Genomic DNA, 12,997 nt, shown 5'->3' with positions numbered 1-12,997 from the left:
ATAAAAAATATTAAAAATTAATTTTAGACAAATTTCTTTACACATTATTCTTTTACAATGCAGTCATTTTGACTGCTTTGGGCAATATAGGTATATACTAAGTTTCAGTCTTTCTAGTGTTAAAGATTGCAAATCACTGTTTTCTTATTTCAGTCAAGAGCGTCGATACAATTAATCTTGGAAGTAGTATGAAGATTTTCGAAGAGGAGCCATTGTCCAAATACAACAAAAATGGAATTGAAAAGAACAAGGAATACGAAGATAATCAAACTACGATAGAAAATGAGACGTTGTCACTAAAAGACACAAAAGATACGAAATCTGTGTCTAGTATAAATACCGACACCGACGAGGAGTATGTGCATTTAATATACAAATATACCTATGTAGATATAAGGTAAGAGGTTTCAATTGATTTCCAGAGCTGAAGAACCGTCGGCGATAAAACGGATACTAAAAACGATAGTGGATTTATTCGATCTCGACTTACTGCGTGATCCGATCTATGTAAACATAATGTTGGGAATGTCCGTGGCAATTTTCGCTGAGATCAATTTCTCCCAGTTGACGCCGTTCATCTTGATGGACATGCACTTGTCTACTAAACAGATTGCTACCGTGCTGAGTATTCTAGGTATCGCGGATTTAATTTTTCGAAGCCTCGCGTCTTTCATTGGCGATTGGCTCCATCAGACACCGAGGATAATGTACCTTTCGAGCTTGTGCCTGTTAATCGTCAGTAGAATGTGTACGTATTATTTTAATTCGGTGACGTTTCATAATTTGAGTTATAGAATTACAAGAATGTGTTTTGATGAAAATAAGAATAAAGTATAAAATATGATAGAAAAATGTTTCAGTAAAATTTATGGAGATATACAAATATTTGTATAATACGAATTTATTTAATTTAAATACAGGTGTACTATTCGTCAACGATTTCGTATCGATGTGTATAGTGGCTGTTGGATTGGGAATTGCCAAAGGGATTCGCTCGGTATACATGACACTGGTGATACCATCATACGTTCCGATTCACAGATTGCCCAACGCTTCAGGAATCCAAATGATAGTGAACGGCGTAATGCTGTTATCAGCTGGTCCTTTATTGGGTATGTACAATTATTTAATTATTCGTCAATTCGATCTTTTATTCATTACTTTTTTCAATCATGTATCGATTTATTCCAAATGAACGTATTTAAAGGGTGTTGATTAATCAGTTAATGGATGATGCATATTATCGTTTTCAGGTCTGATGCGCGATCACTTCGGAAGTTACGGACCTTGCATAATCGCTATGAATTGCGTAACGGCGTTAACAGTAACAATGTGGCTTATTGAAATGGTAATTGTACGGAGAAAGAAATTGCGGAACGAAACGGAACAAAAATAAAATTGTTATCTAAAGACTTCATTTTATAAATAATGCAAATATTAAAATCAAAGGCCATTGTTAATTATGAAACGTAGATCTCGTTCGTTTGAAAGCAAAAAGTAACGAGACACGAAGAAAACCTGTCTCTCTACAAGAGATTTTTGAATAAGTATTTTGTAATTACTATAAATATATAAATAGTGTAATATATTGTAATAACTAAGACATAAAATACTGTATTATACGAAAGATTGTATTATGTTAAAAATATATACATTTTTTATATGAATAATTTGCAGTTTTATTTAAAAAAAAAATTTGACAATTACCTATGCATTTATTTAAGTATTTTAAATGTTGCCTGTTTTTTAAAATAATACGAAGGATCTGTTCGAATGGGTCTCTAATAACGTTCATTCCTTTTACTACCTCTAAGACGTCACAAAGAAGATATATTACTTCATCCCTAGATTTCTGACTGGTCATTGTATCATTGAAAAAGCGTGAAGGGTTGCTACCCTGCTGTTTTTGTAAAATGGGTTTCTTTTCAGCAATTATATTGAATTAGGATTTAACCACTGGGGTCTGGTATAATTTATCAGCCCTCAGCAGGTGGTGCGCAGGTAAAAATATTTTTTTCAGGTATATGTGTACACTCTCCCTCAAAATCTTGAAACAATATTGTATTTTTAATGGAAAATTCAGGATATTGAATGACCCTTGTGTACAACAAATAAAAGCTCTATAATTCCTCCCCCTATAAATAAATAAATAAATAAATGGGGATGGACACAGAACTATTATGTATCCTGTGGCAGGAGAGATTGTTAGATCATTATTTAGAGAGAAAAGACGAAGGAGATGTAGTTGAAAAACACGGAGGAAGAGAGAAAGAGAAAGGAAGGGAGGAAAGAAGGTGGAAACGGTATATAAAGCGTGTCGTATCGAAGAAGCGCTCCAATGGACTCTCTCTTTGACCTTGCGCCGGTGCACCTTTCTTCTCTTCATCCTCCCGGCTTCCTACCACCTCTGCCGACGGCGTCCTTGTTCCTCAACCTTCGTTTCTTCACCATTTCACCGGCGAAGAGGAAGCGACTTCAGTTCAGTTCGGTTCGGTTCGGTTCAAGTTACATCGTGTACCGGGAAACATGAAAATCTGCTGAAAATTTTCTAATACTCTTCCTTTTTATCCACTGGACGGTAGTTACGTGACTATTTCTCAAGTTATTTCTTTCTGTTCGTGAAAGAAATAATTACCGAAGAAGTGTGATTCTGTCGTATTAACCCGGTTTCTGTGACACGTTTCCAAGGAAAAGTAAATGAAGACGAAATTAATGTGAAGAGGAAATATGAACGTTCTTCGAGTGAGTACATGTTTGCAAATTTATAATACGTTATTTATTGCACTAATTGAATTACTGATTGATCGCACGATTTAATCAGTGCAAAAGTTCATTTATGTACATCGGGTAGATAATTCTTTTTATCAAATATATAAATTTATCAAATTTGACACGAAGTGAAAACAAACATTCTTCTTTATATTATACATGGTACATTCTATGTATCATATATTCATATAATTTTCAAGTTAATCGAATACATAAAATGATAAGCAATACATTTATCTTTAGTAATTCAATCTTTATTAATTCTTCATTAAAAAAATATTTCTATAAACAGATTCTATACAATATTTTTATTATTTTATATCATTTACTAATAGACTTTGATGAACTTATCAAAAATAGCATACCATGTAAAATTTTCAAAGCCAAAATACATAAAAAGTGAAGCTAATCTGAATTTAGCTTGCATCGATCATGAAATTGTAGACAAAAAATCGCGGTATAATAATCGCATTGTTACACACGTATAGTTAGGAATTAATCGTTAGAAACTCCATACATATGCATGTACTGTATTTTCATTGATTTTCGTATTGTATGTATGTACTTTGTGAGAGTGGATATGTTCGACTTTTTAACCATAGATCTTACGAGGCGAAAGCTACGCGCGTTTGTATTCCGACGAAGACAAATCACTATTTTTGAACAAATTTGTATACATAATATGCCTGGAGTGGCTACGGAACGTGTTGACACAAATTAAAGATTCCGCACAGAACAATGTCATATATTTATAAATTAATATATAACACCTATTGCATGTATTATCCACATGCTCACATTTATTACTTTTTAAGAAATATAGTAATAAAATGATAGATAATAAAAATTAAAATGTACATACAAGTAAAGACATGTTATTTCATTTTTATCGTAATTTTTATAATCGTAAGGCAATTAGAAGTAATGAAATAAATTAATTTTGAAAGATCGATTAGATAACAATTTTACGAGACGATGTAGTACAGTCTATATTTGATGGAATTCTTTAAATATAATAAAAGTCGAAGCACACATTGAAAAATAAAAAGTTGCATTCCTGGTATATAAGGGATTTATTATCATGCGAAGCGCAGCAGGCGAAAGTTGAAAATCACCAATTCGAAGTCGAGTAACGCAAACGATTCGGAGACATGACTGAAAATTTAACTGTTTTTTCGAGAAATCGTACACTTACGATTGCGTGAGCTGCGGGAAGCTATTTAGAATTGAACGATAGGTGCATATCTACGATGGTTCATAGATCGATTCGAATGGAGCCACTCCATTTAAATCTCCCACCTAGAGTGCTTAAATCTCACCTTACAAAATTTAGGAAACGACACGATGCAAAGTTGCACATAATTTATTTTTAATTCAAAAGTATTCACGATCATCGAGACATTCGAAATTAAATGATTTCTTAATTATCTCACCTGAGCATTAGAGATAGATATTCTTGGCGAGGTTCCAAATGAAACTTGAGAAATTAAGCCGCGCGGCAAAAGCTGTCGAAAGTCAGTCAACCACCGATTCGTGTACACCGGGAATCGTCAATGATCCGACAAGGACGTATGCACGTATCTATAGTGAATGATGCGAAGAAAACAGACGCTTTCGAATGATCCTGTTCGTTTGGCACAGTGCCCACACCACTATAGCATATAGTACGGAGGAGCTCTCGAAACTCTTCCGAGTCTTACATACATACATATACGACCTAAATCTGTCGCTTTCCGTTTGCGCGTACATACTTCTCTATAGCCTCTTCTTCATCTTATCGCAATGTCAATACCGATTATTCCTTTACCCAGAGCTAGAACAGCTTTACGACCTTATTTGTTACCGGACCGTGATTCGCGCGGAATCAGCTTCAATCGGCCGGTTAACAGTAAAAACAGATTGCTCCATAATGACACATAATGATACCGCATGTATAAGTACCAGCAATGCATCATTTCATGTATATACACATATTTGGAAAGAATTGCTAAATTATATGTATTTCTTTAATATGCAAGTATGTATCCAAAGGGTTACATAAATGACGAACTGCCTAATTTTGCTTCGTCACATTCTGGTTTAAAAATAGTATCTAATACTTGATGATATCATGTACCTGTATACAGGTACTATGCATTATCTGATAATCAGTTTTCATTATCAAAGTATTACAGCACGTATTTTCCTCTAATCGTCTTTACTGCTTTCGAGCTACTTTGTTAAAACCGTTAGCTTGTTTCCACCTAAGGCCCTAAGATCTCGTGATCCTCGCTTCGCTTATCTTCTCACCAAACTTTTCCCAGCTTACACAAAACCTTCCACTTCCCATTCGAAAGTTCATTTATCAACAAGAAGATTATTCTATGAATCACCTTAAATAGATAAGGGCATGGGTGAAAAATTTATGACAAATTAATGAATACAGAATAGAAAAAGGATATACATGATAAGGATAATAAGGATCATAGTACTGACAAATATATAGTATTAGAAATATTAGTTACTTTTAATAATTTTAATATGTAATCACGTTTATAGAAATTTTCATGGGATAAACTGTGCAATATTCGTTCTGGCACACGTGCTCTCTTCGCACTGTGAAAATGTTCGAGTTACACACGGATTACAGATGCGGCCGCGTATTACATCTTCTCACCGCCACTATAGGTCGACTCTCGTAATACCCACAGCCCACTTACCTACATTAGCCACCACCTGCCTACGCTGCCGCCGAGTTTAGTTCAGTTTATCCTGTGTCTCTCTTACATACCAACCGCATTGTGTGAACCATCTACTCTCGAAGGGAAACTTTATGTACAAATATTAATTGATTTATAGAAATTTATCGTTTATCCATTTCCTCCAATTGTTTGAATCCTTTTTTCAAAACCGACACTGAGACTAATTAAATATTCGATATTTTAAGTTTGATTAATTCTTCTGTGTATGTAAATTTGAAAGATTTTTATAATCAATCGTATATTATTTTCTACTCACTTTTGTGCTTATATTAAAATGTAGGACACTGATTTCGTTTTTGTAAAATAATATTGTACAAAATATTTAATAAATGTAGTATTACTCTTGGAAAGAACAAATAAATTCTATGACAGATACGTAAAACGTATAAAACGTTAGCTACTTTCGCTTGATCCAGTACTCGTAAAGGTATAAAGGTAACACGCGATGCTATGCGGCTTCGATGTTAGTAGGTTTAAAAGTGATATGAGAGAGGATAGAGGAGGGAGACATCCTCTTCCCTCGTTCTCTTCTTTTTCCGCTAGTTCACTTTCCTCGCGCGGTTCCGGTTCCCTCGCTTTAACCACAAGTCGAATCGTAATCTTACGTATATAGCGAGAATCAAAAGTGAATGAACTTTTGAACATCGAATTTATTTGGGTATTTCCATGTTATTCGAATGAGGCAGATTTCAAAGATAATAAAATCGTTTTATTTGGACTATGTTAAATTTCAGATAATCATGCGCGGATTAATTCACACAGATAAATGATTTTTCATTTTATTATTTTCTTCAGAAGATTATCACCGATTGATATTTGATCTCGTAATGACATTGCATGAATTTATAGGATGAACAGCATTTTTACAGATTGCTTACTCACTTTTGATTCACACTGTATCTCTTATACTCTCGTTCTCTCTCGCGCGTTCACATATTTTCACGGTAAAATAGCGCGTGGAGTTGGTCGTCACGGGAAAATAGATGCCATTGAATTTTTAGCCCGTGAGAACGACTCCTGGAGACTTAAGTGTATGTATGTAGTCGCTATTGCAAGTCTCTAACGCGGCTTCTTCTTCTTCTCTCTGCGCTTGATTTTATGCCATACTTGTTCCCCTTTCACTTCTGACCCCTCCGCGTCGCGATTACTACTTGATCTAATGGGTTTCGCAGCTGTGAAATCCTCAAATTGGTTCCGATTCTTGACCTCCACTAAAACGTATTAAATGTCTCAGCAAATTTCAAGATCCCAAGCATTTCTTCTGCTTCTTATAATAAAGAAACATGTGTGCCTTAATAAGAAAGAAAAACCAGAAGAAATATTTTAAAGATAAAATTAACGATATTCATTTTTTTCATAACTGCTTTTATTTGTCTTTCAAAAAGGATATACATGATAAGGATAATAAGGATCATAGTACTGACAAATATATAGTATTAGAAATATTAGTTACTTTTAATAATTTTAATATGTAATCACGTTTATAGAAATTTTCATGGGATAAACTGTGCAATATTCGTTCTGGCACACGTGCTCTCTTCGCACTGTGAAAATGTTCGAGTTACACACGGATTACAGATGCGGCCGCGTATTACATCTTCTCACCGCCACTATAGGTCGACTCTCGTAATACCCACAGCCCACTTACCTACATTAGCCACCACCTGCCTACGCTGCCGCCGAGTTTAGTTCAGTTTATCCTGTGTCTCTCTTACATACCAACCGCATTGTGTGAACCATCTACTCTCGAAGGGAAACTTTATGTACAAATATTAATTAATTTATAGAAATTTATCGTTTATCCATTTCCTCCAATTGTTTGAATCCTTTTTTCAAAACCGACACTGAGACTAATTAAATATTCGATATTTTAAGTTTGATTAATTCTTCTGTGTATGTAAATTTGAAAGATTTTTATAATCAATCGTATATTATTTTCTACTCACTTTTGTGCTTATATTAAAATGTAGGACACTGATTTCGTTTTTGTAAAATAATATTGTACAAAATATTTAATAAATGTAGTATTACTCTTGGAAAGAACAAATAAATTCTATGACAGATACGTAAAACGTATAAAACGTTAGCTACTTTCGCTTGATCCAGTACTCGTAAAGGTATAAAGGTAACACGCGATGCTATGCGGCTTCGATGTTAGTAGGTTTAAAAGTGATATGAGAGAGGATAGAGGAGGGAGACATCCTCTTCCCTCGTTCTCTTCTTTTTCCGCTAGTTCACTTTCCTCGCGCGGTTCCGGTTCCCTCGCTTTAACCACGACAAGTCGAATCGTAATCTTACGTATATAGCGAGAATCAAAAGTGAATGAACTTTTGAACATCGAATTTATTTGGGTATTTCCATGTTATTCGAATGAGGCAGATTTCAAAGATAATAAAATCGTTTTATTTGGACTATGTTAAATTTCAGATAATCATGCGCGGATTAATTCACACAGATAAATGATTTTTCATTTTATTATTTTCTTCAGAAGATTATCACCGATTGATATTTGATCTCGTAATGACATTGCATGAATTTATAGGATGAACAGCATTTTTACAGATTGCTTACTCACTTTTGATTCACACTGTATCTCTTATACTCTCGTTCTCTCTCGCGCGTTCACATATTTTCACGGTAAAATAGCGCGTGGAGTTGGTCGTCACGGGAAAATAGATGCCATTGAATTTTTAGCCCGTGAGAACGACTCCTGGAGACTTAAGTGTATGTATGTAGTCGCTATTGCAAGTCTCTAACGCGGCTTCTTCTTCTTCTCTCTGCGCTTGATTTTATGCCATACTTGTTCCCCTTTCACTTCTGACCCCTCCGCGTCGCGATTACTACTTGATCTAATGGGTTTCGCAGCTGTGAAATCCTCAAATTGGTTCCGATTCTTGACCTCCACTAAAACGTATTAAATGTCTCAGCAAATTTCAAGATCCCAAGCATTTCTTCTGCTTCTTATAATAAAGAAACATGTGTGCCTTAATAAGAAAGAAAAACCAGAAGAAATATTTTAAAGATAAAATTAACGATATTCATTTTTTTCATAACTGCTTTTATTTGTCTTTCTTAATTATTTGATATGTTTCCAGATCTTATCGATACTACTGCTACTTGTTTTCGTGAGTGCAACGTCAACCTGCTCAAAAAATGACGAGTCTTCTCATGGTGGAGGTCCAGTCGTTCATCGGAATCGAAGAGTCGGCCTGAACGAATACTTGGTTCCACCTCCACCAAGACCGAAGCATCCGGTGAGATCCGGACGAGTAGTGAACCCTTCAACGGAGCCAGGATATTTCTCGCAGTTTATGAGCTGGCTGAATCCTTTCAATTATGGATCCACGTCGCAAAAATCACATCCAGATGCTGGCCAGTCTCGTGGTCCACCGCCCTTCAATTTGCATTCTGGTTCTCCTCATCACTCTCAAGAACTTCCATTGTACCCTCCTCTCGGTCCACCTCCTCCTAGTCCGTTTAAAGACTCACCCATAAGTCTTCCACCTAGTTTACCTCCCCCGAAATCAATCTTCTCTGGTTTTGGTTCTTATGGTCCACCGTTAAATGTTCCTCCTGGTCCACCTTTCAATTCTCCTCCAAGTCCATCTCCGTCGAAATCAATTTTCCCCGGATCTGGCACTTACGGACATTTGACTCTACCTCCTGGTCCACCTTTAAACCCTCACCCAGGTCCACCTCCCCAGAAATCAGTCTTCGGAGCTCCCAATTCCCATGGGCCTCCCCTCAATCTTCCTCCTGGTCCACCTTTAAGTCCTCACCCAGGTCCACCACCCCAGAAATCAGTCTTCGGAGCTCCCAATTCCCATGGTCCTCCCCTCAATCTTCCTCCTGGTCCACCTTTAAGTCCTCACTCAGGTCCACCACCCCAGAAATCAATCTTCGGAACTCCCAGTTCTCATGGTCCTCCCCCTAGTTTCCCTCCTGGTCCTCCTCTTATCCTTCCTCCTGTTCCGTCATTTAATCTAGCTCCGGGTCCAACTGTTTACAATGCTCCACCGATTCATGATCATAGGAATGTTTTCCCGCCTCAGAAGAGTCGCGGCTTGTATACGAACAAGGCTAGACCTTGCAACCCTTGCAACAAGGCTCCTTGGATTCCTATGCAAAATAGCGGGTCTCATCCGGATTTCTCGAACAGTTACCTTCCTCCAACTGGTCACGATATTCAGCACGCTGCTTCGCATGAAATTAGGGTTACGAATTTATCGCAAGGTTCTACTGATCAGCTAAATCATCCTTTGGACGATCCAGCCTTCCATTCTGGTGCGGTATCTCCTATTTATAAACCAGAAATTTTTGACACAAAGTCCCAAAGTTCGAACATTGAACAGTTTGATGGTCCAACACCGCATGATCCTTTGAACGCAAATAAGGAACATTTTGGAGATTCACATTTCCATAATCCTTTAAATGTAAATAATGATCCAAGTAATAATCAAAGTCCTGTGAATAATGGATACTTCGACGATCCACTGTCACAAGGTTCTTTGAATGTAAATAGTCAATCTTTAATCGATGGACATTTTGAAAATCTACCGTCGCAAGGTACAAATAATAATAATGGACATTTCGAAGAGGAAAGGCCATTCCAAAATCCTTTAAATATAAACAATGGCCACTTCGAAGATCCATCAAAATCACAAAATGCATATAATGAAGGAAACTTCGGGACTCAATCGTCGTTCCTCCTCGGCGAAGAATTACTGTCCCAAAATCCTTCAATAAATAATGGCAATGAACATTCCGAGTCTCCATCTTTACCCATCACGTCTTCTGATCAGAAATCAATTTCAAACCTTCAGATCGATGGTGATCAGAAGCAAATTGGTACGGAAATTAATCAAGGAGCCATAAGTCAAAATCATGAATTCGTAAATCACAAAGATTCGTATCCAAATCCAGAATACAATGAGAATAACGATCCTTCCATCGTACAACATGGAAATAATCAATATTTTACCAGTTTTGGATCACCTAATCACGATTCTGATAATCAAAACAGTGTTAAATCAAGTACCACCGATTTTAGTTATTTATCGCCAAATCCAGCGAGTTTCGGAATATCTATTTATCACAATCAGGATAATGAAAAATTGAATCACAAATATTCGGACGATCAATCTCCCAGTGGAAGTATAGTTAAGAATTCTCATGTGACTACTGAAATTCCTAAAACGAACGATGATTCAATATATTTTGAACAATCTCCATTATTCGACCTTACGAAAAATGGTGAGAACACAAATGAGAATGAGAAATGGTCAACTACAACCAATATAAATGAAGCGACCGATGAGACTATAAGAACTACTACAGATTATAACATCGCAAATGATAACATATTCTATGAAGACTCCAATTTCCTTAGAACAACTGAGTCTTACACACAGTCTGACATTCGAGACATTAATAACGTTTTTGGTACCACCACTTCCACTACTACGCAGGACAACAATGAGACCGAGGATTCGACAGAAAAAGTTTTAAATAAGTATGCAAATCAACATGACGTTCCATATATTCCACCTTCGGGACAACCAGGATTTTTGTGGACAAGTTTCTTGTCGCATTTACGAAATTACACGGAATTAGAAACTTCAGGGAGGAAGAATAATTCGAAGGATTTGAAGGATGTAACACAAAAGCAGCAGAACGTGAAACGAAACAAGCAGGTAAGTGAAATCGTGTTCGTAAACCTTCGATTTTCATTAGATTGATGTGAAAGTTCAGATAGCAACAACTTTACTAAAAATCTTATTTATGATTTAATTCATTTCTAAATATTATTATTTTAATTTTAGTGTAAATAGTAATTTTCTGAAATAAATATTATTTTAGGTCCAAGTTATTATCCCGTACACGTCGGACTACACGCCTATCCCGTTCCAACAATCTTACAACGATTGGAGTGTAAAAACCAATTTAGAACGAAATCAGCTAAGAAGACTTCCTCCTTCCTTGCACACTGACAACTATTTACAACAAGAATCTAGAAACGATGTTAGAGTAGTTAATCAATCGCGATTTAATGAGAACGATAATAACAAATCATTTAAATCTGAGGATTCAAGAAGTTCTGCAACAGCAACAACGACAACTACAAAAGCGAACAATTCTATTGACGTGCGTAGGTTGCAAAAAAACATCGATAATTGGACAATACAGGTAAATTTTGCAAATATCAATTTAGAGAAACATACTTATTGCATTTTATGTTTCATATTCATTTTTTATAATAAAATAAAAAGTTTACTGGTTGCAAGGTGTCTTCATCTACGGAAGTAATATAGATTGGTTTTTAATTTCTGTTAGGAATACTCGAGACCCACGACGTTTAGCACAGTTTCACCGAGTTCAATGCATCCTTATCTGTCGCCGTCGAAAAAAATCCCGACGGAGTATTTAACGACCACGGAACCGGTCGATCGCGATCCGAGCGAACCGCCTAGATCGCGGGATCAGAGTGTGAAAACTTATTCGTTGCTGGCCGGGTTTAGCTTCAACGAAGTGGAGCACGAGGCCTCGGCGAGCGATCGAGTCGAGCAAACGCGACGGGTAATTCGTTTTTTTTTTCGTGCGAGATTTCTAAACAGGAATCGAACGAAATTATAAACTTTCATGAATTGATTTCAGCCGTCAAAAATCGAGCGAGTGGAGAATCCTAAAGCCAGCTTGGAGAATTTAAATAAGTCGAAAACGGAGTTAAAACAGAATTGGCAAACGGTATTGCCTGTGTCATATATAAATGAAGAACGAGTATATGTAGTGACACCGCAAACAGTTCTGGAGGCAAGAAACGATTCGAAGAATCAAAGAGAGGAAAATAAGATAAAGAAATTACAAAACGAAACGAGTGTCAGTGGTAACGATAACGACAGATACAATCTAACTGGATTTGAGGCGATTGAGAAGGCTTATCAAGTACTTCCGCAAGCAGTGAATAGTCTCGCGGTTGCATCCACGGGCAAAGAAAATGTTCCTCTGTGGGGAATTATGGAGCACGAAGAGTTCGCCTCGTTGAATTCGAATAAGAATGATGAAGAAGGGGTTGAAGGGGTTGAAGATGTCGTGGATGGTCCTGTATTATATTCTGGCCATTCGAAGGTATCATTTATTCACATGAGAGTTTCATAGATTAATAATAAAAAAATGCAAATGTTTGTCAATAGTAAAAAAATGAAAATGTTTAAATAGAACACATAAAATAAAATACGTATAAAAAATAAAATATATTCAATAATTCAATTGCCATCTACAAATTTTGTAACAAATTTTCGTTTCGTTTGATATCAATATTCTTTATAATTTATTACAACAAATATATACGACGTGCAGTTCTATAATGATAATTTTATGCGCTTTCAGGTATCGAGAGCTAAACGATGACATGCAGAGGCCGACTAACGTAATCATTCAGAATTGTGAATAATTGATTTTCACGGGCTTCCTGATCGAAGTACACGTTT

General features: G+C 36.2%; 2 protein-coding genes across 2 annotated transcripts in view; both read left to right on the top strand.

Annotated features, from left to right (window-relative positions):
* The window catches only part of LOC108622762 (uncharacterized), a 4,921-nt gene extending 3,299 nt beyond the window's left edge, over positions 1-1,622 (top strand). Inside the window, exons 7-10 of the mRNA XM_026811719.1 lie at positions 154-355; positions 423-748; positions 921-1,112; positions 1,254-1,622. Of these exons, the coding sequence (XP_026667520.1) occupies positions 154-355; positions 423-748; positions 921-1,112; positions 1,254-1,396 (863 nt within the window). The 3' untranslated portion in view covers positions 1,397-1,622. The remainder of the gene's footprint in view (positions 1-153; positions 356-422; positions 749-920; positions 1,113-1,253) is intronic.
* A 6,806-nt stretch (positions 1,623-8,428) lies between these two features.
* Positions 8,429-12,970, top strand: LOC108622759 (putative WRKY transcription factor protein 1). Its single transcript, XM_018020838.2, has 8 exons — positions 8,429-8,488; positions 8,606-8,864; positions 9,270-10,128; positions 10,246-11,203; positions 11,370-11,696; positions 11,844-12,086; positions 12,165-12,635; positions 12,897-12,970. The coding sequence occupies exons 1-8, from the start codon at positions 8,429-8,431 to the stop codon at positions 12,915-12,917; spliced, it is 3,198 nt and encodes a 1,065-aa protein (XP_017876327.1). The 3' UTR covers positions 12,918-12,970.
* The last annotated feature ends 27 nt before the right edge of the window (positions 12,971-12,997 follow it).

The sequence above is a fragment of the Ceratina calcarata genome, unplaced genomic scaffold (assembly GCF_001652005.2).
Source record: "Ceratina calcarata isolate Rehan_Ccalc_2016 unplaced genomic scaffold, ASM165200v1 scaffold239.2, whole genome shotgun sequence".
Classification (NCBI taxonomy): Eukaryota; Metazoa; Arthropoda; class Insecta; order Hymenoptera; family Apidae; genus Ceratina; species Ceratina calcarata.
Note: the sequence above shows the minus strand (reverse complement) of the source record. Positions and strands in the feature narration are given on the sequence as shown.